The sequence below is a fragment of the Eschrichtius robustus genome, chromosome 1 (assembly GCF_028021215.1).
Source record: "Eschrichtius robustus isolate mEscRob2 chromosome 1, mEscRob2.pri, whole genome shotgun sequence".
NCBI lineage: Eukaryota > Metazoa > Chordata > Mammalia > Artiodactyla > Eschrichtiidae > Eschrichtius > Eschrichtius robustus.
In genome coordinates, this window is record NC_090824.1 from 32,745,147 (window position 1) to 32,772,585 (window position 27,439).

The window sequence follows — 27,439 nt, forward strand, 5'->3', positions numbered from 1 at the left end:
AGGCCCAAGGCCATGGTTAATTGCCAGCCCCAGGGCTTTTGCTGATTCCTCCAGGGGCTGGCTAAGGGCAAAGAGTCTTCGTTCCCAGGAAAAAACTGGGGGGGAGAGAGAGAATGGGCCTCTGGAGAGGTAGGCTTGGAGGAGGGCAAGAGAGGGCACGACTCAGGAGAAGCCAGCACCAGAGCCCTTCAGGCTGGGAGTGAAAATAGACGCCAAGTGGAAAGCTGGCTCAGCCTGGCCGGGAAGGAGGCCCGAGAAGGCGGCAGGCAGTGCGCTGTGCTCCTTGAGAGGACGGACGGACAGACAGACTCTGCAGCCACGTTGTGTGCTCAGAACTGTCACCAGCCAGGGCTTTGCTCCGGGCCCCTCAGGCCTGGTGGTCAGTTCTGGAGAATCCCGTATGAGCAGCCCTGAGGCCAGGCGGGTGCGGGGGTGGGAACGGCTGTGTTCAGGGAGGCTTAGTGGCACGCTGGCCTGCCCACTACAGTTCATGTGCGCACCGAGGCAGTGCTTATTTTTACCTGGGTAGGTTCAGCTTCTGATCACAGAAATGGTGGGGGCTTTCCATTGGTTTCCATGGAAACATTAGACAGAGCATCTGCTATCCCATCAAACAAGGCTACGCTGGTAGGACTCTTTCTGGAATTACTTTGCAGTTTCTACCTAGGAAAATCATCCCACCTGCGTTTTTACCACTGCCGTCTTGTGTGGCAGAGGAAAGGAAGGGCAGTTCAGAGGGAGCAGGCTGGTACCTGGGAGCCTGGGCTCTGGTCCCAGCCTGCCCCACCTGATGGCTCCCCCCCAGAGCAGCCAGCCTGTCGTCCAGGAGTGCCTGGGGGGGCACATGGGCTGGGGAGCAAGCTACCAGGTGCAGGAGGGGGTGAGAGCTGAGCGTGCTCAGTTTCACTTTTCCAGAATAGAGGGAGGGTGGCACTGAAGGCCTTGGCTCTGGAGTCAGAAAGGAAGGCGCTGGTGCACGTGTGCATGTGAGAAGTGGCTTTATTCCAGGAGTTTTTCATAAAGACGAGGTCCTCAGGGACAGCGAGTGGCACATGCTTTGGTCAGGAAGAGGAAAAGCAAAACAGAATAGGGCTGAGTCCCAAAGGACAGCTGACAAGTGCTGAGCCTGGTTTGATCACAGGGAAGGAGGGGGCCCTCTCAAAGGCTCTCTGAGCAGCAGTCCTCTTACATTCATTGAGAGATGCCCATGTTCCCTGTCCCCAAAGGTCCACGCTACCTGCTGGGGTGGACACGCACAAGGGAGATGGCGGTGGATGAAGCATCACACAGAGGATGGGAGAAGTGTTGCCCTGGGGGCCAAGGGCTCCATGCTGGGGAGCGCAGGGGTTCAGGCTAGGGCACAGGAGCACTGCTGAGAGCACGCCAGCGAGAGCCAGGAGGTGAGAGGAAGCCACTGAGAGCCCTCCAGGGTGGGTGTGGGGACCACAGCCCCAAGGGCTGCATGGAGGGAGCAGGACCACAGCAGTTGAGGCACAGCAGGGAGAGGGAGGGGCATGGCAGCTCCAGTGACCGGTAGCTCCAATCCAGAGCAGAAGTTCAGACCTTTTGGCGATCAGGGACCTCTGTAAGAAGCTGGGGAAATCCATGGACCCTCTCCCCAGGAAAATGCATATATGCACACAATGCAATATTTGGGGGACCATTTCAGGACATTCCTAGGCCTTCTGGAATCCATGAACTCCCTGGGGGTTCCAGGCTGATTTGCTTTGGGTGAGAGACCCACCAGGATTCCTGGTACCACCAGTCTTTTCCCTCAGATCACACTGCCTGAGCCAGTGGGGCGGGGGGAAGAGGAACGTGGGAAACAGCAGAGGCAGTTCCAAGACCAGGCCCTGGGGGAGGGGAGAGACTCCCAGTGGTTGTGAGAAGGAACTGGGAGCTCTGCACAAACTGGGGCCTCCAGCCAGCCTCCAGGCCACTGCAGCAGCCGAGCCCCAAGGGCTTCCCTCCTGCAGTGGGGAGGGGTGAGGACAAGTACCAGCCTGGATGGCTTCGCCCCCATTACCTAGGAATGCTCCAGAATGGAGGTCCCGTTCTTACCGCCCTGCCCCCAATCCTGTAACGCTGTGTTTACAGAGGCAAGGGCTCTTGAGAAGGCAGGAGTCAAAAACTAGGAGGGAGGATGGGGCTGTTCGGTGGTGTCTGTCCTTATGGGGTCCACGCGGTGCGACCGGGCAGGGGGCCAGGGCACCCGCTGGTCTTTAAGGCCCAAGGGAGAGGTCTTGTCCTGACACGTGTCCACACAGAAGTGGGATCTGTTTAATGAACTGTGTCCTGAGGCTGCCCCTGGAGATCCCCCTTCAGCCCCGTGCTGAGCCGTGGGAACCAGAGCGCAGGACCGGAGGCACCGGCCCTGGGGCTGGTACGTGTGGGAGGAATTAGGTCCCCGGGGAGAGACCCACTCTTTTCAGTGCTTTGCTGCTCTTCCGTCCTCGTCTTTCTGCAGATCACCCATCCTTTGCCCTGGATCCCCTCCCTCCCGCCCCCAACCCAGCAACCTGCCTGGGACAGGCCACTGAGCTGCTCACCTCTTGCTCTTCTCCATCTGCCCCGCAGGCTGCCCCTTCCTCCGCCTTCAGCCTGCCCCCCGTCCACACTGCCCACATTCTCCTCTCGTGCCCGATCCCACAGGCAGACCCCTGGCCCAGCGGGACCCATGTGGGCTGCTGTCCTCGTTCTCCCCAGCCAACAAGGGGAGGCCCCCAACCACTGTCCAGACCTCGGGAGGGTGGAGGGAGGTAACAAAGGGCCAGGGCTCCTGCCCAGTCTCTGCCCAGTAGCAGTCCAGCATCCTGACCTGCTCCTCTCCCCAGGCAAGGCTGGGGTGGCGGCCAGGGCAGCAGGGCATCACCCCTGCGTCCTCCCCGTACAAGCTTTGGAGAATCGTGTGTCGTGGCAGTGGTGTTTGCTGATGATTCTGGCAGAAATGTGAGGAGATGGAAACGGCCCGCTTTACACTCCCCCACCCTAACCCCCTTCCGGTCCCAAAGTCTCATGCAAAAGGTACAGGAGGCCCCAGGCTACGGTCATGTGTGCGGCAACAGCTGCCACTGCTGGGCTGGGACGTCGGCCTGGCACTTGCTGGTCACCAGCTGGGTGGTCTTGGCCTCCAGGCAGAGGCCGCTGACTGAATGCTGGATGAAAGAGGCTTTTCTCCTCCATCTCTGTGGGGAGAGGCAGGAAAGGAGGGGAAAGAGAAAACAATGATTAATAATAATCATAATGTTCATCCCTTCATTACACGTGTATGTAAGTGGCCCTAGGACACACCCCCATTTAAATGGTCTGTGTGTCCCTTACAGAAGAGGTGCCCACACCCCACATGCAAGCCTGAAGCCCATTCCTCCTGAACGCTCTGGCTTCTGTAGGCTGGCATGAAGAAGTCACTGTCTAGGCCAGAGGCCCATGGGCTGAGTCTAGCCCAGAGATGTATGTTGTCTGGCCTGCACGTGCTTATTTAATATTTGGCTTAGTCGTTGCATAAAAACCTGCATTTCCAACTTCCCTTTAGACATGGGCCTGGTTTCTTTGGTGGCATCAGTTGGTTGTGGCTGGAGACCTGCTCTCTGCTAGTCAGCCTAGTTCCTGTTCGCCATAGTCCCACCTGGGCCCGACTTTTCTCCTCTAGGGCTTCCCCACTTGCACTCTGTAGGCCCTTGAGTTTGAGTCCTGGACTAGGTGAATCTTTTACTCCTTCAAACAAGATTTCTTCTTCCTGCAGCTCTAAGCTTCTGCCCTGGACTGTAGCTGTGCAGCCGGATACCTACACCCTTTAATGGGAACTGGTCGCCATCCCTGCAGAGATGAAGAGTGATGGGATGGTGAGGGCACTTGAGTCCCCCTATCAGAGTCATGAAGGGGCTCCTGAGGCAGTGCCTTCGCCTCCTGGTGCCTCCCCTGCCCCAAGCTTGACAAGGGGACAAGAGTTGTTCCTGTAGACCATTTTGGAAGTGACTGGATGGAGGATGGAGTGTGGTCTGGAGAAGGGATGAGAGGCTGAGACCCAGGTTTCGAGGCTCAGGGAAGAGTAAACAGGGAGACAGGTCTATTTTTGGTTTCTCTCCTACTTCCCTCCCTTGCATCCATAGCCCCTCTTCCTATATCTACCTCGTCCTCTGTCCTCCGAAGAAGTGGGGAATGCTGGAGCCGCAGGGCTCTGAGGGGGAGGGGCCCTGTTCTCACTGGAGCAACTGGGAGAAGGGAGATGAGCAGCACCAGCTTGCAGGGCCAGGGCTGGGGCGGCAGGGGAACGTGGGGTGGCCAGAGAAGGGAACCAACTGGGAGGTGCACACAGGGTGGAAGGCAGCGAGGGGGCGTGCTGCAGAGCCCAGAGTCCCCTTAGGAATGCGGGGCTGAGAACCAGTCTCTCTGGCCCATGTGGTCCCAGCAGAGAGGGCTTCCTGGCTTAAAGGCCCCGGGCGGTGGGCAGGATTGGGCCTTTGGTCCCTCTGGAGCTCACAGCATCCTACTGCCTTGTGCTCTTCCAGTCTCCGACCTCCCGGGAAGGGTTGGCCACACACTCCCCAGCTGGGCACTGCTGGGCCACACCCTTCTTTCATCCTTATGGCCAATGTGATCTGCACCTTCCTTGACACAAGGTAGGCACCCAATGCAGTTCTGTTTTATGAAGAATGAATGCATGGGTGAATGAATTGAATCACCCAGTCATGAGGAAGTGCTCTGCAAATCACGGGATTCTCACTTCCTACCGGTGCCATCAGGCACAGTCTTGGGGTCTCCCCGACTCTCCTGGCCATTATGTTCTGGCCTGGCCAGGGAAACAATATCACCTCAGAGCTCTCTCCCATCGCCACAGTCTCGGTTCTTGCAGATTCCTTATAAGGCAGACAGGGAGGGAGCCCCTCATTTTATAAGTGAGGAGACAGGCCCAGAGAGGTGAGGGGGGGTGACGGAGCTAGGACCTGCTGACATCTTCCCAGCAGCTCTATGCACAGGTATCTCTCCCATAACTGATACCCAGGTGGCCTCAGAAACGAGGCCAAAGGGGGACCAGGAAGGGAGGCCTAGATTTGAGAAGGCACTGGCAGTGGGAGAGCTGCTCACCCTTCTTCCTGGAAGAGAGGGCTCAGCTGTTGGGGCCCCTGCAGGATTTGCAGGGGCAGGAGGAATGGGGCCAAAGGAGATTCCTAGGAGCCCTGGGTCAGTGTGAAGGGGAAAATGGATGCTTCAGCTCCAGAGAAGTATTTGAGTGGTGGCTACCCTGGGAGCTACTTCCCTGACTTTGGCCTCCGCAAGGATGGGGCTGGGAGTGGGCTCAAGGCCTGACCCTCAGAGAGGCCGGTACTCCAGGTCAAGGGGAGCCTGGGGACCCACCTAACTGCAGGGCAGGGGCAGAGGGCAGGCATGGGGGCAGGCAGGACAAGCTGCAGCGTCCCAACCAGGAAGTGCTTCAGATGTGTCCCGCAGGCCCAGCGAGCAGGCCTTGGCACACAAATCTCTCTCTCTCCCTCACACACACACACACACACACACACACACACACACACACACACACACACGCTGAAGGGAGAGGAAGGATCTGGCTGCTTTTCCGGAGTAAAATAGCAAACTGCCAGTCATCCCTAAAGAAAGAGCCGACCCAGGCAACAGAAAAGGGGTGGGAGGAAAAGCCGGTGGCTGAATCAAAAAGCCAGACACTCTTCTGCCCCTTGCACTGCCCTGCAGGCTGGCCAGGGTCAGGCACAGTGGGAGCTACCAAGAAGGTGTGGGCAGAGAAAGGACTGGACCAGAACTCTGGCCTTTGTGTCCATTCCCGGGCAGAGCGGCAGCCCTCCCAGCCAGGAATGGAGTGGGGCTGACTGTCACTGGCTGCTGTATGCCCTGAGCGTCCGTTTCTTCCTCAACAGGCAGGCCTGACCTGTCTCCCAGGATTAATGAAAATAGGGCAGGTGAGAGTGTTTGACAAATGGAAAAGGCAGTGCTCACGTGAGGCCGGCGTGCCAGCTTGGAAAACACTGTGGCTGGATCTCAGTTTCCCCAATCAGCCAGCAGTCAAGAAATATTTACTGAGCACCTACTATGTGCTGGGGCAAGACTGTGGGCTTAGGAGTCATGCTGACCTGGGTTTGAACCTCAGTTCCACCCCTTCCCAACTATGTAATCTGATATGTTTCTTAAATTCAGTGAGCCTCAGTTTTCTCACCTCTAAAATGGGGTTAGTACTAGGGCCCACATTGCTGGGTTGCTGGGAGAATTAGATGAGATGACCTATGTAAAACCCCTAGCACAGGTTCTCAGTAAAAGCTCACATTTATTTTGGCTGTGCTGGTTGTCAGGGGCTAGGGATACAGTGTTGACAAGATAAATAGTCCCTGCCCGCACGGAGCCACAGGATGCAGGATGGACACCTAACAACTATTTACCGTACTTCGTCATGAGGAAAACAATAGACTTGACCTGGATACTGGCTTAGGTCCCCCAGATCCTCACTCTGGAGGGCTTATTTGAGTCTGTATGTCAAACCTGCACCGTGTTCCCCGGGGCTGCCGCCATCCCGTGCCCATGGGCAAGAAGGCTTACCTGCCTGCCTTCTCTCGGGTCGCACACCTGCAGTACGACCAGGGAGCCGGGGGAGATGGAGGTGGAAGCGGCAGCCAGGCACTTCCCCTGCTGCTGGATGAGATGGTCACTGAACAGCCACGCCTGCAAGACAGGGAGCAGAAAGGCCAAGTCCAAAAGTACAGCAATGGATGGATGGATAGATGGGTAGATAAAGCAAATACACTGTGTATTTTGGTAAAATTTTCTGCAAATACTAGGGATGGGTGTATGGGTAATCACTGTACAATTCTTTCAACTTTTCTCTGTTTGAAATTTTTCATAATAGAATATTGGGGTGGGGAGCTTAGCTGGAGCTGGCCAGAGGATGTACGAAGGGATGCTCAGGGGATGGGGGGAAAGACAGGACACGGGAGCAGGGCAGCCAGGGAGCCAGTCCACGCCGGGGTCTCCATGACCTGCTCTACTTCGACGTGGTGCATCAACACTCATGTTGCGCACGTGTGTACACAGGAGTCCTGGATGCCCTGTATATACAGGCGGGCCACAGCTGCATCCCAGGAGAGAACCGGGCTCTGTTTGGGCAGCATTTCTCCCTCTGCAAGGAGAAAGCAGGTGGTGCCCATAGGGCAACTGTGTGACAGGCTACAAAGGCGACCGAGTATGGCGGCAGCAGACCCAAGGAGCAGAGTGTGAGGGGACAGCTTGCAGGGTCCTTGGGAAAGTGGGTTTGTGGAAGGTGTAGGCAGAGGGAAGATGAGAATGGGCAGAGGGAGGTCCCCACCCGCGCCGGGTCCTGACCCGGGGGCCCTAAGCCACTTACCTGGGCCGCCGGCGGGCTCTTGGCAGACCCTCTGCAGGTCCCCATGCTGAGCAGGAAGTTACCAGCCGTGTCCTGGCCCTGGGATTCTAAGCAATTAGCCCCCTGCTTAATGATGCCGGGGAGCACTTCCTTCACGGGGACGCTGAGAGGAAAGGCAGCGGTCAGGCTTGTCCTCTGCCCTCCCCGGGCTTACCCTGCCAGCTCTCGGGGCACCCAGGTGTCCATGGGGAGGGGAGCCGGGGAGCAGGCCTGGCAGCAGGGGGAGGTGAGCAGGGGATGGGGAGGGAGCAGGGGTGCCTCTGGGAAGACTGGGCCTCGCCCCACTGGGTTCTGGGCAGCTCCGGGAGCCCCAGGGACGGCCCTGGAGGCCAGGCCTGAGAGGGTTCAAACCAGAAACCAGGGCTCCCCAGTCCAGAAAGAGGACAGGCTGGGGAGAGGCTGAGGCCCAAATGTGGGCTCAATAAACAATCTCGAAATGACAGGGAAGGGGTCACTTTGAAGAGGCAAATGTAAAATACACAAATATGAAAATGTGCTCAATCTCACCAATGATTAAAGAAATACATATTAGAGAGGTACCATTGTTTGTTTACCATATGTTTATATATATATATGTGTGTGTGTGTGTTTATATAATTTACTTACATACATAAAATAATATATTTATATATTTAAGTGTATGTATGTATATCTATGTATATATACACACAGATACATATATATATATATATATATTTTTTTTTTTTTTTAAATATCACTACCTAGTGTTGGCAATAGCTGTGGGATTGGGTAAGAGCATAAATTGGCCCACCTTTTCTGGAGGGCAGTGTGGTATTACGTATCAAAGGCCTTAAAAATGTGCACACCTTTGTCCCACTTCCAGGAACTTAGTATCCTAGGGCAATAATTAAAGATGTGTGCAGAGATTTAGTTTAAAAGATTTTCATTCAGAGTGACTGCTTATACTGAAAACATTGGAAATTCCTAGATATCCAGCAATAGGGGATGGGCTAAGTAAATTCTGATTCATCTGTAGGATGGAAAAAACCTTTAGCCATTAAAAATGACTCTGGTAATGTGGGTAAGTGTTCAAAACATACAGTTAAGTAAAACAGGCATGTTTCAAAATAGTGTATTATTAGAACATTTTATATGCACAGGAAAAATATGCTTAAACACACACACAGATATAAAACACACTGTCTTACCCTGTGGGTAATAAACCTAAGGGGGATGCTGGCCCCAGCTGACGTGGGCTCGTATTCCTGGGTTTAGAAGGTTATACACACACTTGGCTTACGGACCCACAGGGCGTGACGGGGAACCAGGAGGGCTTAGAATCTGACCACATGCTAATCCTATCTGCCTCTGTTACCTCTGTCAGGAAGAGAACCTGGGCGGGGGGCATGGATCAGAACATTTCCGGCACTCTCTTGTCTCATGTGGACACCCTGCAGGACCTCGACCAAACCAGGTCTTCCTTCCTCAGGGCTGGTTGGAAGCCCCCGGATTCCCAGAACCTACCCGCTCTCACAGAGCCTCAAGGAGAGCCCTTCACTTTCCCTCCACACTACTGGTAGCAGTGCCCCTTCAGAACCCCACACCCCCTTGTAAGAGGTCGTGCAGTTCTAGAACAGAGGCTGCAAACTGTTGGCCCCTAAGCTGAATCTGGCCCTGGACAGGTTTTTTCTGACCTGTACAGTGTGATTATTGGTGCTTTTAATTAGTTGGCAGTATTTTAAGATTTCAAGTTTACACAGAAAAATCCAGCTTCTTTTTTTTTTTTTGAACTTTAGAATTTTTTGTTTTGAATTTTAGAATTTTATTTATTTTTTTTATACAGCAGGTTCTTATTAGTTATCCATTTTATACGTATTAGTGTATATATGTCAATCTCAATCTCCCAATTCATCACACCAAAAATCCAGCTTCTTTGGAAAACATAGGAAGGTCAGGCCACACCAAACTTGCATTCCAGCACGGCACTAACACACTGTCATGAGCAGCAGCTGCCCCCTTATGGGTGGAGCTTGTGCATTTCAGTTTGCCACAGTCCCCTCCACTCCTTACTGTCATCCCCACCCACTTGACTTATTGACATTGCCTGTCTGATCACGGTAGGATTTAAGTTTGCAACCTGCTAGGTGCAAGGCTGTTGGGAGGCAAAAGCTCCACCCCTCTGCTTCATCCAGGGGCAACGTGTTATACTTCCCCTCTATACAGAGATAAGGTCCTGCGGAAGCCTCTTTGAGAAGCCAAGGGTGTTTCAGACCCTCCTCTTCTCTTCCCCTCCCTACCCGCTGTTGCTTAGGAAGATGTGCAAGATGATCAGTTTTCAGAGGTGAGGCAGATACTGTCCAAGTGTGGCAATGTCACTGACAACAAAGGCCTGCCCACTGATGCTTATGGAGGAAACCCAGGGCTTGGGCAGCAATCTCAAGACCAGATGCAGCTCCTGAGGTGTCTGAGTGGTAGCAGCCCTGCAGCAGCTGGGATGGCCATCACCACCCTTCCTCTGCTCTCTGGCAGAGCCAGGTTAAGCTGTCCTATTTGTTGGTAGCCCTCTTAAATCTGCATCTGCTTTCCTCTCTGTGGACCACCTCGAAGCTGGGCTGCCATTAGCCCTTATGATGCCTTTGTAGAAACAGCAATAGGCATCCCTTTCTTGAGACACTTTACTTCCATCTGTTAGAAAATCATCATAATATAGATGATTTTCTACGTTATGAAAAAAAAGACAAAAAAGTCTTTTGTTAGAAGACTTTTACTGTCATTTGCCAGGAATTGTAGTAATAAATGTACAATACTGTGTGACCAGCTCCCTTCAAATATGGTGTGCTTGTGCAATGCACAGCCTGCACAACTGTTCCTGAACATCCTAATAAAAGTAATACATTAGCAATTGCTGAGGCTAGCCACAGAACTCTGATCTGGAAAAGCGGGAGCACTGTAGCAGTGCTGCAGGCAGGCCTAGGAAAGCAAAGGCCTCTCCGTTCAGCCTCCTAAGTTTCTCCACTGACCATCTGCAAGTGTGGCCCAACTATTAGGATCCTGTTTGGAGGAACATGGTATCATTTGGGCCTATAGATCTCCTTTCTAATTAACAACCTGGTCCACTCCGGGCCCCTCGCCCTGAGAACTGAGGCAGAACATGAAGGAACAGACCGAGGATGAGTAAACTGGAGAGGAATGAGCTGCAATTTCTACCTTAACAACAAAAAATCATTTTTAAACGTCCACACAGTGACAAAACAAACGGAAGGTGACTTATGCTCCTCATATCACACGGCTGGTTTCATCCACTCTCCTGTCTTTGTGATAGATCCAGACTTCTGGTAGTTATAAACTACTTCTTCCTCTTGGTCCTCAGGGGATGACATGGGACACTGCATGGGGACTGGGGTGTGGGGGGGAGAGGCACATCCCCGATCCTCCCAACTCTTCCCCCAGCTCCCCAGCTCCTGTCTGAGGCCTGGAGTCCAGGACTCCAACCGGATAGCATGAACTCTGACAGAACATAAAGAAAGACTATGATTTTTACCCTCAGAAATGACATGTCTGAATGAAACTGTCCCCTTAAAAGTGGCCACTTGAGGAAGCTGCTCATTTATTACAAGTTTGTAAATTAATGTTCTTCCATGCACAGCCATCATCTGGGGAGCTGGGGTCCTCCAGGCTGCCAACTTCTTCCAAGGATGCTGCCGCTGCTCAGACTCTTCTGGAATTCCTTGAACATTGCTTGCAGAGTCCGTTTATCCTTGTTACTTGTTTCAGTCTTGTCACCCTGTATTTGGGACCCAGGATTGTATTATCTGGGCTAATCAACCAGCTTATTCACTGGACTTGGCTACAACTTAACTACGGCTGTTTTCCAAAAATCAAATCTGCCCTTGCAGGACAAAGATTTGCCTCCTTGGAGGATTTGCAGGCTCTGAGACATGGAATGTTCTGGAAAGCCATGATAGCATCCCTGGGAGACAGCAGTGGAAAAACCCGTTCCCCGAGGTGACATTTCTAGAAGAGAGAATGCTCATTTCAAAGTTATTACTGACGCTTATTGACTACGCAATTTATTCAGTTAAAAATATTTATCGAGTGCCCATTTTGTGACAGGCACTGTTCTAGGGGCTGGAGATAAGGCAGTGAGCAAAACAGATAAACACCTCTACCCTCACGAAGCTTCCTGTCAAGTGTGGGGAGATGACAATAAAATTAATTGGCCACATATATGCCGAATGACAATAAGGGTGACAGAGGAAAATAAGCAGGAAATGCTGGGGAAGGTGCAGTCGGCCAATGCAGAGTTCGGGGGAGCCTCACGCAGCGGGGACAGCTGAGTCAAGACCTGGAGGAGGTGAGGAATGATGTAGCCAGGATGCTGAGAAGCATTTTGAAATGAGGGAAAAAAGAATCAGCTCTGCCCTCCCACCCCTGTCATTACAGCTACTGCCCACCGTCCTGTAGCCCACACACATACACCATTTGCACGCTGCTTCCTCATTTGCTGGAGCAAACATTTCCCCATGTTTTTTCACGGTTTATGATTATAACATTAATTGACACATATTTGTTTAGGTCGACGCATCATGATTCACTAAACGCAGCCCCTATTGTTAGTTTTTTCTCGATTTTTTTCACGGCAGAGAAGCCTACAGTGGACATTTAATTGTCAACAGGTTTTTTGCTTTGGTTGCTTTATTTCCTTAGGATAAACTCCCAGAAGGGAGAGAAGAGAGTCAAAGGAAATGAGTGTTTCTGCAGCCTTTGCTACATAATGCACTGTTGCTGTCCTAAGGGGACAATGCCCATTTCCAGCTCTAAGGCCCAGTCTGTTAAACTTCGGTTCCTACCACACCTCACTCTTAACTCCTGGTAACCTCCTCCCGGTTCCTCCAGACCCTTCACATGACAGCAAACACCGACAGCTAGAAAGAGCCAGATTGCCTGGGCTGGGGAGAGATCAGGGTGAAGGGTCCCCAAGCTGCCGGCCCCCACCCAGGCCAGATGCACGAGCTGAGGGCTGCACTCACATGAGCTCTGGGTAGACGTTATCCAGGTACCAGCGGAAGGACTTGCAGTTCATCTTCTTCCTCTGCTCGATCCGCGTGGCCACGCTGGAGGAGAAGGCAATGCTCAGCGGGTGTGAGAAGGCCCGGGAGGCCGGCCCCCTCTTTCCACCTACCCCAGGGAGCTAGGGCCAGGAGCTGTCCAAGGCTGCCTTCCAGCCTTGGTCCCTGCCTTAAGTCATTCTCTGACCTGCAAGCTCGTCCCAGGGTTCCTGGCCACGCCTTAGTTCTCTCCTCAAATTCCTGCTCACCTTTCTGGATCTGCCCAGCCCACGGGGGCCAGGCTTTAATCTCGGCTTCTTACTCCTTGAGACCTCATGTGAGGATACCACTATCTGGTCCTTATTTTCACAGAGAGAGCAGAGCCTTAATGAACTAGAAGTTTTCCTTTCCTGCATTCCAGTTGAGTAGAAAGTGTCTACCAACAAGAAAACCACGCTTTAAACATCTTTCCAAAAAGTTGGCAAATAAAAACCATCTGATGTGTCCATGGACACCTTCCTCAGCTCCACTGACCATAATGGCCACTGACAGATGACCCTCACCGCCTCTCTGAGCCTGTTTGTTCTCAGTAAAGTGGGGACACAACCATCTATCTCCAAAGGTTTTTGTGAGAATCAAATGAATAAAGGGGACATAAGTGCCGAGCACAGGGTAGGTCCTCAGCAGATGTTACTTCCCCACTAAAAGAAATAGTGACATAACTTTTTTTTTTTTTTAACTTTTTTTTTTAAGGGATAAATACAAACAAATAGAGGGAGATTCATTGATGATCGCTAATAATGTTTTCAAACATATCTGACCACAACATTAAGTAAGAAATAAATACATCTTACATTGTGACCAAGTATACCCATGGACATATATGGCTACAAACATACAACCAAAATAAGAGTTTTCACGAAACAATATCTATCCATAACTGCAATCAACTGTTATTTTCTGTTCTGTTCTGTACTAATCTGTAATATTCTAGTTCTCTATCATTTTAAAAAAAATACTGGTCACGACTCTCTAAATTGATTTCACAACTAATCCACATTTTGAAAATGCTTAACTAGACAGTAGTCATAACAGTCCAGGGCAGAAAAATAAGCTAACAGATCACCGTCAGATTTTGAACAGCAAGGGGTGGAGCCAAAACCCTGAGTGTTTTCTACAGAGAGCCATCCTTAAGCACTTCCACAGATGTCCGTCCTGCAGGCAGCTTGTGGACCGGCAGAGCTCTCATAAGCGAGCCCTCCCTGGTTATTTCTCCCTATGAGGCTGCATCCTCCTCAAGGACCCGAACCTTGTCTCTGCGTCGTATACCCTACAGGCCCGGAAGAGCCCAGCGTCCTGGGGCAGCTCAGTTGCTAAGGAGACCCTGAGCGCTTCCCTGGCGTACACACAATTTTGTATTTTGCTAAGGTTGTGGAGGGAGGCCAAGGGGGGCTGGGAGAGGGGCCCACCTGCCGAAGGCCTTCCCTATGGCCGAGGGCCGGGCCTCGTAGTAATACTGCTTGTATTCATCCATCCACACCTCTGCAGTGCGCTTGGTATTCCTAAAAGGGTAGGAAGGAGCAAAATAAGGTCACCAGGGCGGTGACAGAGTTAGGGTTGGGATCAAGATCAGCTCTGTGCAGTACAGGGTGCGGAGGCTCTCAGGAGTGCACGCGAAAGAATACTGATTGGGGTGGTGTCAATGAGAACAGTCTTTTTGGAGGACAGTCTGTCAGCATCCATCAACTCTGTGGGTATGGATACTATTTGACACTCCACTTTGAGGAATCTATTCTACCAAAATACCGGCACGTGGGCAAAGGGACATGTACAAGAATACTTGTGTCATAAAACACTGGTGACAACCTAAATGCCCATCAGTAGGAGAATAATGAACTACGTCCACATGATGGAGTACTAGGCAGCCTCGAAAAAGAACACCAAGGTTAGTACATACTGACGCTGAAGGATGTCTACAATTTAGTGTGGAGTGGCAGAAAAGCATGCTGCAGAAAAATCATGCAGTGCGACCCCATTTATATAAAAAACACAAAAAGAATAGATACATGTATATGTATAACCGAATCACTTTGCTGTACACCTGAAACTAACCCAACATTGTTAATCAACTATACTCCAATATAAAATAAAAAGTTAAAAAAATGTAAAAAAAAAACCCCACTAATGCATGCATCTCTATACAGAAACTATATATATATATATGAAAATAAATTAAAAGACCTGAAATGATAGGCTAGGAATCTATTAGCAGTAGTTACTTTTGGAGAGACAAGTGGATAGGAGTAAGACTGGGTGAAAGGGACTTTCACTTTTTTCTCTCTATGTGATATGAAGAGTAAAAATTATAATGTATAACATACTATATGTACAGATATATATATAATATATATGATATAGTTTGAATTTTTACAATAAACATGTATCACTTTTACAAGTATAAAAACAATTAAAATGGGATAAAGGGAAGCAAAACAAAAAGACAGGCCATTTGATGAGCTAGACCTGGGGAGCCACCGCTGGCAACAAGGGAGCCTGAGAAGATGAAGACTCATCCCTGGGAGGGGGGCGCTCATGACACTCCTCCCACCCTCCCCTTGCCACCAGCATCAGGGGGGCGGGTGATGGGGGTGGTCTTCCACGACCCTGCCCACTGCCCCTCAAGATGAAGTGCACGCTGTGACTGGGGACACGGATGGGCAGACGCTGACCAAGTCAGCATCAGGACGTGGTGTCTATGACCAGTACTTGGGACCCAGTGAGTGGAGGGCAGCTTCCAGTTGGTCATTTGGCTGGTTTTCCAAGACCCTCATGGACAAAGACAGTCAAAACAAGAGAGGCCTGGTGGAGACACTCCCAGCTTCATCCTTCCAGCCTGACAGTACCGGGATCCCAGAATGGGGGGCAAATGGGGAAACCGAGGCCCAGAAAGGTGGGGTAGCTACCCACAGTCCCTTGGGTAACTGACAGGGCTGGGGTCTAGGTGTCCTAGCTCTTGGCGCGGTGCTCTTTGCACTGTGACCTACCTGATGTAGGTGAGGGCGTTGCCCTCAGGAAAGTTGTAGGGGTGCCGTTTCCTGAAGACGTGGCCCACCCGGCTGCAGGGCACGATCTCCAAGCTCCCACCGCACATCCACACCCGGAAGGAGAGCTCTGCAGAGACGGCAGCCATCAGGAGGGGGAGGAGCCACTTGGCAAGTCCCCACGGAGTGAAGGTGGGAAGGAGCTGGCTTCCCTTGCCTTTGGTGTCTCCTTGGAGGCATATGCTGGTGTCAGAGCTCCTGGGCCTGTTTACACGGGGTGCACCCACTCCTTGCACGTGTTCCTGACTGCTCTCTCCATGCGTGTGCACACACACATCCCACACACACACCCCCTCCTCACACACACTCCACACACACACACTCCACACAGACACTACACACCCATTCCACACACGCATACCCTCCATACACACATACTCGCTGGCATCTTTCTGGCTGTCCCAGACCTCCCTCATGGCCCCGGTGGTCTCCATTTACAGCTACCACTGGCCCTACTGAGACATACTTCCTTTTGGTGGTGGTGGTGACGCTGAACGAGCTTTCACAGATGACTGTGGTCCCTAGTAGTGCTGGGAGAGGCGAGCAGTGGCCATCCTGCCTCCCAGAAGGGGACGTCACAAGTTGCCCACTCTGTTTTCCACTCAACAATCCTCACTTCCGACAAGGACCCACCTTGGCAGCTGGCTGAACCTCACACAACCTCTTCTGATTTTCTACTTTCTTTCATTTTAACCCTGAAGTTGGACACCCTTTGACATTAAAACACCTCCCTCCTGTCCCAGAAAATCCGTAGCCCTTGTTTTTTTTGTTTTTAATTAAAAAAAAACCCAAAAAACAAACGGAAAGACCATTTATTTTCATGAGTTCCAGCCTAGGTTCCTCTTCCCACTCCCCAGTTGGCTGTAAGGACACTTGTGGTCCCTGGCCAGGTCTGGGGGCTCTCATCTGGAGCGACTGCTCAGGGCCCTCCCAGGGACGAGCAGAGTGGGCAGCGGAGGTGGCAGGACTAAGGCCCCCCTCCTGGCCAGCCTATGTGCACCAGGTGACTTCCCACTGTGGTCCACGACTGGACGTTAGGCATATCTGGTCCCGCACCTAGGGTTGGCTACATTAATGGGCTTCCCTAGGTCTGCCTGCAAACTGCCAGGCCTCTGTCCCTTCTCCTGGTCAGAGCTCTGCAGCTGGTTCGGCAACTGAGATTTAGAACTGGGGACGGAAGATCTGCATTCTGGTACCATTTCTTCCAGATTAACTTTGTTATGCTAGTTAGGTCATTTCATCCCACATAGTCCATATTGCCCACATTACTATTACTTATTGTCATTTTTATCAACAATGGCAATGACAGGGAATTCCCTTGTGGTCCGGTGGTTAGGACGCTGCGCTTTCACTGCCAAGGGCGCGGGCATGTTCGATCCCTGGTCAGAGAACTAAGATCCCACAAGCTGCGTGGCGCAGCCAACAAAAACAACAATGGCAACAACAAAAGCGGTAACCATCATCCATTTACTGAGCGCTCACTCTGTGCTCTTTATGGCTGATGTCTAATTCTCACAGCTACCATGTGGCATTGGTGTTATGATCCCCACGTTTTTAATAAGGACTGCGAAGCTCAAAGATGTTAAATAACCTCTCCAAGGTCACGTCCATGCTCAGGTGCAGACCTGCAGTGTAAAGTTCACACTTTGTCCAGCAAGTCCCACTGTTTGAACCAGATCATGATCTGTCAGATGCCGTTGTAGAATCCCTTACACTCTAGTGGGGGGAGACAGGAACTCAGTAAAAGAAGAAACCAAAATACAAGTAGACAAGAAAATGAGTAGCATACTTCATCTGCGAAGCAGGTAGGAGACTGAAGCAGGTGAGTGGAGTTGGGGGTGAGGCTGCAGTTTTAATGAGGCTGATTAGGGATGTTCTCGATGAATGGGGGGGACATTTGAGCCGAGGCCTGAAGGAGGTGAGGAAGAGGCACGTGACTCTTAGGGATGAGCGTTCCGGCCAGAGGGACAAGCAAGGGCACAGAGCTAGAGGTAAGAGCACCGTAGGCAGGAGTGGAGCGAGGTGCGGGGAGGGCAGGAGGAGCTGAGGGCGGAGCTGGCGGTGTGTGCTTGCGGGGGAAGGGCAGATGGTGTAAGGACTTCGGGTTTTGCTCTGAGTGATGCAGGAGCCCTTGCAGGGTCTCGAGCAGCTGAGTAACATAATCTGACTACCTTTTAAAAGGATCCCTAATGAGAATCCCAAGGTTTTCATGTTGGCCACCCTCACTCAAGGCAGCCTCTGGGTTCCGGCGTTTGGCTCTCTCAGGGGAAACAGGAACGAGTCTCGGTTTGGGCACCTCCCTTCCTCCCACAAATGAACAGTTCTGAAAGGCCCAAACCCATCAGTGACGAGAGTCTCCTGGCTCAAAACTGGTCCCAGCAGCTGAACGTCTGAGCACCACGGCTAGCCTAGGAATTTCTTTGAATTTTTTCGAAGAAACAAAACCCTCCCTACAACCACTGTGTGGTTCACCTTTCAATTCCGCAATCACTGAGCCCTGGCCTCAGGCAGAGTTTGAAGTTAGCTATTTGACCATTCACTTGTTTCTCCATCAGGCCCCAGCCTTAAAAAAAAAGAAGGAAGGAAAAAAGAAAAAGGCCTCTGGATGCAGCAGAGACCGTTACTTTCCCAGCCCTCTGAATCTTTACAGGAAACTGGATTTGCCAAAGCTCCCTTCAGGCTGAGATGGAGAACACAAAAGAGGTCACTTAGGCCCAAAATACATAAAAGGAGGTCAGAATGGAAGGGTCACTGCACCCCAGTTCCCAGAATTTACTCCTCTGAATGCCTGCCTGGAAACGGTTTCCAAGAGTAAGTTACAAAGGGGAGAAAATCCCACGCCTGTTTCCACTGCGGCTGGTCCTGAGTCGGAGCCCCACTGCCCATCTGTCCCACTGCCCCAGTCAGAGAGGGAAGAAAGACCTGGTCCTTGCCTCCCAGAAACACAGACTCTGACTTGGATCACACCTCACACTTAAGTGGCTCCTGTAAAGGCACTACCTACACCTGTCAGACGTGGAGTTTCCCGGCTGAGATCTGGAAGGCGGCGTCTACCTCAGTTTGCCCATCTGTCAGATGGGTGAGATACCACCAGCCCTATTTACTTTGCAAAAAACCTGGTCAGGTTGAAAAAGGAAGCAGTGGGAAAGGGCTCTGCAAAGGACTGACTGGGTCCACTGCCAGAGCAAGGACAGGCTTTTGTGTTTCACAAGCCTCAAGGTACCTGCCCCCAAAACCCTGCCCCACTCCTGGATCCCTGGGATTGATCACCACCATCCTCCACCACGCTCCTCATCTGGGAGGCTGCCTGTGTGGGCTGCACCCCTGGGCTTCCTTCCTGTGTGAGGAAGTTCAGCCAGCAGGTCGGGGGAGAGTGAGGGCGGGTGTTTATCCCCTGACACCTTCCACCTGGCACAGTGGACTGGCCGCAGGCACCCTAAGACCACAGCTACTGTCGGGGAGCACTCCCTCCCTGTCTTTCAGACCTGGGGGTGGCTACACCTCCCAGCAGTCACCAGCCCAGCCCTACCCTGGCCCTTGTGGCTCCCTGTAACTTGCCCACGCCGTGCAAATAGGCCCTTTTATAAACCCCCCTTAAATTACCCACATCAGATGTTCCATCTGTACCCAGCCTTTATCTCACCTGAACCTCACCAGCGACACTGGGGGTTCACTGGCTCTTCCCTTTCCTTGTGGGGCTAAAGGGTTCCTATGGCCTCATAATAATAATAATGGCTGCCAGCATCTTCACCCCCCTTATCTCACTGAGTGCTTATAACAGCCTCTTGGGGAAACTGAGGCTCGGGGAGGCTTTCACTTGCCCAGGGCCAAACAACTTATAGGTGGTAGGACCAGGATTTGCACCCAGGCCATCTGACCCCATTGCTTACGTTTAACCACCACCCCCTACTGTACACACCACCCCAGCCTTTCTTGTAGGGAAGCAGCCATGTGCTTCCTCCATACACGTGTCTAGCCATGTGGCCACAGGTTCTCCCTGACCACTTAATCTCTTTGTTGACTAGCTGTGTGGCTCTGGACAAATTACTTAACCTCTCTGTGCCTCAGTCTCTTTACCAGTAGAATGGAGATATAATAGTACTTACTTCAGAGATTCATTGTGAGGATTTAAGGAGTCCATATCTGTAACATTCTTAGGGCCTTACATATAGAAAACACTCAATCCGGGTTACCTATTATTATTATTGTGGTTATTTCCCAACTTACCAAAATTCTCTCCTCCCCAGATGTCCATCTGGGCATCATACTTTCCCAAGTGGTTAAACCAAGACTTGTCAATCACGAAGATTCCTCCAGCTATGACAGGTGTCCTGGGAGCAAGGAGAGGAAAGAGGTAACACATGAGCTGGAAAATCTGAGCCCCTCTAGATGGCCCCAGGGCCCAGGCCATTTGCCCTAGCATCCCCCACTTGCAGAGTCACTGGGGTCAGATATCTGTCCCGCTTGTTGGCCTCTGGCCTCTCTCTCTCCCCAGGGCCCAGAACAGAGTTAGCCCTTGGATCGTGCACCCCTAGGAGCCCTGGCGACTGAAATGGCCCTCCCAGGAGCCTCCAAAGCCCCTGACTCAGGGAAGGAAGGGGTCTCTCCAGAGCCCACAGCAGTCCTGACCTTATGGGCTTGGTGGGGTCTGTCCGGGCAATCTTCTGCTCCAGAGGGATCTGCTCCCACTTGAAATGCAGGCTCCAGTCAAATCCTAAGGGACAGACTGGGGTGAGGATGGGGCTCGGGGGCTCTTGTCCCCTCACTCCACCACCCCTGAGAGTGTCCCTTGATCAGAACCCAGCTTGTAGAGGGCCCTGAGCAATTCATGTAGTCATTCCTTCATTCAGAACAAGACAGGTCCCTGTCCTCATGGAGTTTAAATCTACTGGGTAAGACAAAGACTTACAAAGATAAATCAGTAAATGGATAATATGTCAGTTGGGGTTGAAAAGTGCTAAAAAAAGAAAAAAAAGAAAGAAAAGAAAGGAGGGGTACCCATGCCATTCTAATAAGGGTAGCCAGGAAAGGCTCTCTGAGGAGGTAACATTTGAGTAGAGACCTGAATGAAGAACTGATCCATGCAGACATGTAGGGAAAGGGAATTCCACGTGGGGGAACAGCAAGTGCAAAGGCCCTGAGGTGATTTCCCTAAGGAGAAATGCCTGGCTCCCTTCAGAATCCCACTCAGCCTCAACGTCTAACGACTCTGTCCATTTATTGGAAAACTGAGCCCCAAATAGGAAATCCACTCTGCGCATTAGCTCCTGGCAAAAGATTCTCTGGAGCAGCCTGCCCAATAGAACTTGCTGCAATGACGGAAATGTCCTATATCTGCACTGTCCAACATGGTAGACACTAGTCACATGTGGTTATTGAGCACTTGAAATGCTGCTAGGGCAATTTAGGAACTGAGTATTGAATTTTACTTAATTTTAATTAATTTAAATTTACATAGCCAAAAGTGGCTATTATCTACTGTATTGGACAGCACAGTTCTAAAGCCTAGACCAGAGCTGCCCAAGAGAAATATGATGCAAGCCGGAGATGCAAGCCACACATGCAATTTAAATTTTTCTAGTAGCCATATCAAAAAGTAAGAAGAACATATGAGATTAATTTGAATAATGTATTTTTAATGCAATATATCCAAAATACTATCATTTCAATCATTATCATTGATGAACATATTCATAATCAATACAAAAAATTATTAATGAGATATTTTATATTCTTTCATACTAAGTCTTCAAAACCTGGTGTGTAGTTTTTCTTACAGCACATCTCAGTTCAGATTGGTCACATTTCAAGAGCTCAATAGCCAAATGTGGCTAATAACTACCATATTTGGCCAGGTCTAGACCATTTCCAGGCGTACAGGTCAGGAAACCGTGCAAAGTTGAGGGCTCCCCCTTCCTCACCCCCAAGACAGTAGTCATATCATGTTCTTCTGCCAGGACTTGTGGACATGGTGCCTGGGCTGGCAGTATTTGAGAAGGATGTGTCAAAGTTCGGGGGGAGGGAAAGATCAGAGACTAGCTTGGCTCTGTCCCTGATTGTGCCAGGAGCCTGCAACTGCCAGCTCTGGCCCTTGGTCCCCAACCCCACGGCTCTACACAATCCCCTTTCATTTTCTAGAGGTAAAGGGGGTGGGGGTGTGAGACGCTCTGGCACAGTTGGGAAGAAGAGCACCAAGCCAGGGCTTTTGCCTGCCCTCACCTGCCTCCTTTCAGGTCTAGAGCCCCTCCCCTGGGAGCCGGACCCACCTCCCCGAAGGTCAGCAGATGCAGCAAGGTAGGCAAAATTATCCAGACTGATGACATCAATGATGGGGCTCACCACGCGGGTGTGATCCTAGGAGAGGACACATGAGATGGCATGAGGCCAGGGACTCTGTGAATAAAGGCCCAACTGCCTGCTCTGTGAAGAAGTTCTCTTCGAGGCATTGGGCACTCAGCACCTCCTGCAGGACACGTCAGGCTCCCAGGAGCTGTCCTGCATCACCACATCTAGGCTCCCGGAAGGTCCCTCTTGGGTCTCATGGGCACGATGCTCTCCCAGCCTCTTCCTCTCACATCATGTTGAGCCCTGCCAGGATCTCACCTCCTCAGTAAAGCCCTCCCTGATTGCTGCAGGCTGAGGACTTCTTCCTCTTTTAAACTGCTCTCACAATTATAGACCAGACAATTCCTGGGACAGTGAATCAGATGCTGCCTGATGTGGATCTTCTGTTGCTGGTTTAAACTGTTGTTTTACTAATTGTCGTCCATCTTTGTACATGTTGAGGTTGAGTCTTCCCAACTGGACAACCAGCAGCTTAAGGGCAGGGACCCTGCAGTCTCTGTGTAACCTGGGTGGCACTCCTCTCATGCCACATCCACTTCAAAGTCAGACTCACACTCCCTTCATCATCTCCCAGACACAAATCCACCTCCAAAACATTGGTGGGTAATATGCCAACTTTACTAAAGGTTTTTTTCTGGGGGTGAGGGGTGGGGGGATAGTGGTGGTGGTGGATTTTATCATATACCACGTGCAAAACTTAATTGCCCTCCATCAGCAGGATGTCTGTTCTCTTCTTTTCTGCCTCCATGGAGGGACATGGAACAGAATTTCCTCTCCCTCCTCTCTCTGCATTCTGTGCTGACCCTCAAAATCCTCTTGTCTGCAACTTGGAATCCAGCTCTGCCCCTCAGTTCACACTCCGTCCCAGGACGACAAAACTGTGGGATGTGGCAGAACAGGGGAGACCATCCATGGTCTCCCACAGTGTTCTATGGGGGCCTCACCTTATCCTTTTTATAGACTTTTTGTATTGAGATATAATTCACATTTTTATAACAATTTTATTAAATATAATTGATATACCATAAAATTCGCCATTTTAAAGTGTACAATTCAGTGGTTTGTAATATATTCACAAGGTTGTGGCACCATCACCACTCTCTAATTCCAAAACATTTTCATCACCCCAATAAGAAACCCTGTACCATTAAGCAGTCACTCCCCATACCCGCCTCCCTCCAGCCCCTGACAACTACTAATCCACTTTGTATTTCTACAGATTTATTTATTCTAGACATTTCATATAAATGGAATCATATAATATGCAGTTTTTTGTTACTGGCTTCTTTCACTTAGCATAAGGTTTTCAAAGGTCATCCATATTGTAACATGTATCATTACTTCATTCTTTTTATGGCTGAACAGTATTCCACTGTATGGATATGTCACATTCTGTTTACCCATTCACGGTTGATAGACATTTTGCTGTTTCCATGTTTCAGCTATTCTGAATAACACTGCTCTGAACACTCAGGCACAAGTTTTTGTGTGGGGTATGTTTTCATTTCTCTTGAGTATATACCTAGCAGTGGAATTGCTGGGTCATATGGTAACTCTACGTTTAAACTTTTGAGGAAGTGCCAGACTGTTTTCCAAAGTGGAAAACAGCACCATTTGACATGCTCCCCAGCAATGTATAAAGACTCCTATTTATCTACATCCTCACCAGCAATTGTACTGTCCATCCTTTTGATTATAACCATCCTGTAGGTATCAAGTGGTACCTCATTGTGGTTTTGACTTGCATTTCCCTAATGACTTAACGTTGAGCATCTTTTCATGTGCTTGTTGACCACTTGTCCATTTTCCATTGCGGTGCGCGGGCTTCTCAATGCAGTGGCTTCTCTTGTTGCGGAGCACGGGCTCTAGGCTTGCGGGCTTCAGTAGTTGTGGCACGCAGGCTCAGTAGTTGTGGCTCGCGAGCTCTAGAGCGCAGGCTCAGAAGTTGTGGCACACGGGCTTAGTTGTTCCGTGGCCTGTGGGATCTTCCCGGACAAGGGCTCAAACCCGTGTCCTCTGCATTGGCAGGCAGATTCTTAACCACTGTGCCACCAGGGAAGCCCCTTTGCTCATTTTTATTTTTTATTTTTATTTTTTTATTTTTTAAAATATTTATTTATTTATTTATTTATTTTTGGCTGTGTTGGGTCTTCGTTTCTGTGCGAGGGCTTTCTCTAGTTGCGGCGAGCGGGGGCCACTCTTCATCGCGGTGCGCGGGCCCCTCACTGTCGCGGCCGGGCCTCTCTTGTTGCAGAGCACAGGCTCCAGACGCGCAGGCTCAGTAGTTGTGGCTCACGGGTCTAGTTGCTCCACGGCATGTGGGATCTTCCCAGACCAGGGCTCGAACCCATGTCCCCTGCATTAGCAGGCAGATTCTCAACCACTGCGCCACCAGGGAAGCCCCCTTTGCTCATTTTTAAATTGGGCTATTTGTCTTTTATGGTTGAGTTGCAATCACCTCATCCTGTGCTCCATATGTCCAAATCCTCCCCATTCTAGAGAACAGCAGACACATGGGAGGGCCCCCTGCTTGAGAATACCATCCTCTCCTCCCTCCTTCTCAGGCTTCCCAGCCTGACTCACCCTCACTCCTCATCACTCTCTCAGGAGGAAAACAACACCACCCATTCGTAGTAGGAGCTCTGTGGCTCACCCAGGCTTTCAGCCAATTTAATTCTCACCACAACCCAGTGGGACAAATATTACAATTATCCCTGTTTTCAGATGAGAAAGCTCAATGAGGTGAAGTTACTCAGGAGGGAGCAGACCATTTAGGCTTCCTACTCTGCCTGCCCAACTCCAGAGACCGTTCATCATCTCCCCTCATGCCAAGGACATGTGGGCACGTCCAGGGCTCCCCCAGGGACAGACAGACTTACCTCCTTCACCCGCTGCAGCATGGGCTGCAGCCACTCGGTGTTCACTTCGCAGTGGCTGTCCAGAAAGGTGAGGACAGCAGCTGTGGCCACATCTGCCCCGCGAACTCGGGACCGGATCAGCCCTGCAATGGGAAGGGACAAAGAATGGTGCTGGGATTGAGCCAATTTGCTCAGCCGTCCCCCCAAAGTCTCAGGGCTCTCCGCCCCTTAGGGCTGAGGTTTCCTCTGAGTTATTGTGATTTAACTTTACTTCGTATTTCTTGATTTCTTCCCTCCCTCTTTTTCTTTCTGTCACCCATCCATCAACCATCATTACTCCAAGGTTATTCTCTGAGTGCCCGCTGCATGCCAGACATTGGACTCTGGGGAAACACTGATGAACAGTCAGAGTTTAGTGAACAGAAGTTGCAATAAGGTGTGGTTTGGTACCAAAGGAGAGCCAGAAACCACCACTTAGGAACCGCAGGGTGGTCCCCTCCAGCTGCACTATCCTCTATGACATGCAGAGAGTCTTCTAGACTAAGACAAGCTGGAGTTAGTATGCCAGCCCCTTCACTAACTGTAGCATATTATTTAACCTCTCTGAGCCTTAGTTTTCTTATCCAGAAGATTCAGAGAGAATAAACCCTGCCTCTTGGGGACAGTGCGTGGTGCCCAGGAAGCCGACACGTGCAGAGATTCTACTCTGCTTCCACCTCATTCCCCAGTCTCGCCGAAGGCTCGTCGACTGTCAAAAAAATGGCCTCACTTTTGGCAGCGCCCTGGTCGGAGCTGGGGACTTGCCTGATCAGGAGAGAGGAGACCCAGATGGTCCTGCCCCTGACAGAGCAGCCACTGGTGTGGGGAGATTTCCCTGGCCACACACAACTCTGCCCAGCACTCTACTGCCCCATCCTTCTACTCCATAGGGAGCTGTAAAGCACCTAATCATAAATTTACATCTATGTTGGGTAAAACCCCAGGGAACAGCATACTCCCAGGCCTAACGGCACCTGCAACCCAGTGCTTGGGAGAGATCGCTCTCTGGCCTCTTCCATTCCAGTTTGAAGGTCCCCTCGGCCTGACTGGACTTTCTTAAATACACTCATCACATCTCTTTCCTTCCTTCCTTCCTTCCTTCCTTCCTTCCTTCCTTCCTTCCTTCCTTCCTTCCTTCCTTCCTTCCTTTCTTCCTTTCCTCCCTCCCTCCCTCCCTCCTTCCTTCCTTCCCTTCTTCCTTCCTCTCTCTCTCCCTCTCTTTTTCTCTCTCTCTCCCTCTCTCACCTTCAGTGGCTCCCTATTCTCTGCTTTATCAAGTCTAAATGCCCCCCGTCATCTATCCTCACCCCACTCATTCCTCGTGCTGACCAGGCCCAATTCTCCCAGGAAGGGAGACTAAGTAGAGGGAGGTTAAGAGGCTGGGCTCTGGGTGGGCCCCCTGCCCCGGGGTGCAATCCTGGTTCCTTTATTCATCACTCTAGGCAAATTACTGAACCTTCTTAAACCCCAGTTTCCTTATTTGCAAAACAGAATGATGGTCCGTTATGAGGACTGAACATGAGAATGTGGGCAGAGTGAATGCTACAGGGTGAGAACGCAGGAAACTCAGGAAGAGGCTGTTAGTACTTCCTGTACCCAGGCCGGACTGATGCCTTTGCTCGCAGAGTCCCTGGGCCTGGGACGCCCTCCCTTGTGCCCTATTCATCCGTCTCACAACCCCTTCACCCAATCCAGGCCCCCTCTCCGGTCATTCCCCTCTCCTTCGGCTCCCTCTCCTCCATCTCCTTTCTACCCCCATATAATTATAACCAGCCTCAGCTCCATAATAAGCTCTCCGAGGGCAGGGACCATATTTATACTTCTTTTGTGTCCCCTAGAGTGCCGTGTGCAATCCTACACTGTAGTCGGTGCTCCAAAACACCTCTTGATTGGAAGTGCGGTCACATCTGCTTTATACTGCCCTGTGGTTTTCTCAAAGCATTTAAGCCTTACAATAACTGTGCAGGACAGAAAGGGTACTATTATTATTCCCATTTCTCAGGAGAGACAACGAAGGCAGCCGGAAGTAGAGCTATTTACCTACAGTCACACTGTGATAGGGGCTGACCCAAGATAGCAAGAGGGTCTTTCCCCAGACCTTGGTCCTGGCCACCAGGAACGCAGCAGGACCACACTGGCTTGGTATGACATGGCACCAAAAGGGAGTGGGGAGGTGCAGAAGTCTAGATCAGAAGAGGTCTGTGGTGGCACCTAGGGTCCAAGAACTTACCTTCCCGCCGGTCATTGCGCAGGCATTTGACCTTGGGGATCCTGGTCAGGAGAAGGCAGTCTTCAGCTGGGGGTGGAGAGAAGGAAGCAAACTCATTCAGATATTGACATCAGACCACATGTGGTTCGACCACTACTGGAACTTCCCAGGAGCTTCTCCAGACCAGGCCCAGGGGAAGGCGAGGCATGGAGGAGAGTGGTCATCTCCACTGGCCAAAGGATCGCCCTGTCCTCCACTCCCCGGCCAGACTGAGGACTGCCTGTACTTGTGGCATTACCCCCCCAGGGGGCACCAGAGAGCACCAGCGCTGTCACCAGTCCAACAGCCTCGGAGCTAGACTGTGGGGACAATACTCTGCACACGGCAGTTGTGATAATGAAGGACGCTGCTGAGGCAGTTTAATTTTTTCTTTAATGTCATCTCACTGGTGTCCCATCAAAGCAACACCACTCCTT

The 27,439-nt window shown here is 51.0% G+C and overlaps 1 protein-coding gene across 3 annotated transcripts in view; it reads right to left on the reverse strand.

Annotated features, from left to right (window-relative positions):
- Nucleotides 1–981: 981 nt before the first annotated feature.
- The window catches only part of GALNT16 (polypeptide N-acetylgalactosaminyltransferase 16), a 102,839-nt gene continuing 76,381 nt past the window's right edge, over nucleotides 982–27,439 (reverse strand). Inside the window, exons 5-15 of one of the 3 annotated variants that reach the window (XM_068543651.1) lie at nucleotides 26,985–27,050; nucleotides 24,737–24,858; nucleotides 21,779–21,866; nucleotides 20,142–20,226; nucleotides 19,740–19,843; nucleotides 15,456–15,582; nucleotides 13,881–13,973; nucleotides 12,394–12,477; nucleotides 7,364–7,505; nucleotides 6,562–6,684; nucleotides 982–3,185 (exon numbers count right to left, since the gene is read on the reverse strand). In XM_068543651.1, coding sequence (XP_068399752.1) covers nucleotides 3,048–3,185; nucleotides 6,562–6,684; nucleotides 7,364–7,505; nucleotides 12,394–12,477; nucleotides 13,881–13,973; nucleotides 15,456–15,582; nucleotides 19,740–19,843; nucleotides 20,142–20,226; nucleotides 21,779–21,866; nucleotides 24,737–24,858; nucleotides 26,985–27,050 — 1,172 coding nt within the window. In that variant the 3' untranslated portion in view covers nucleotides 982–3,047. The other 2 variants (XM_068543653.1, XM_068543652.1) reach the window with 2 other exon arrangements.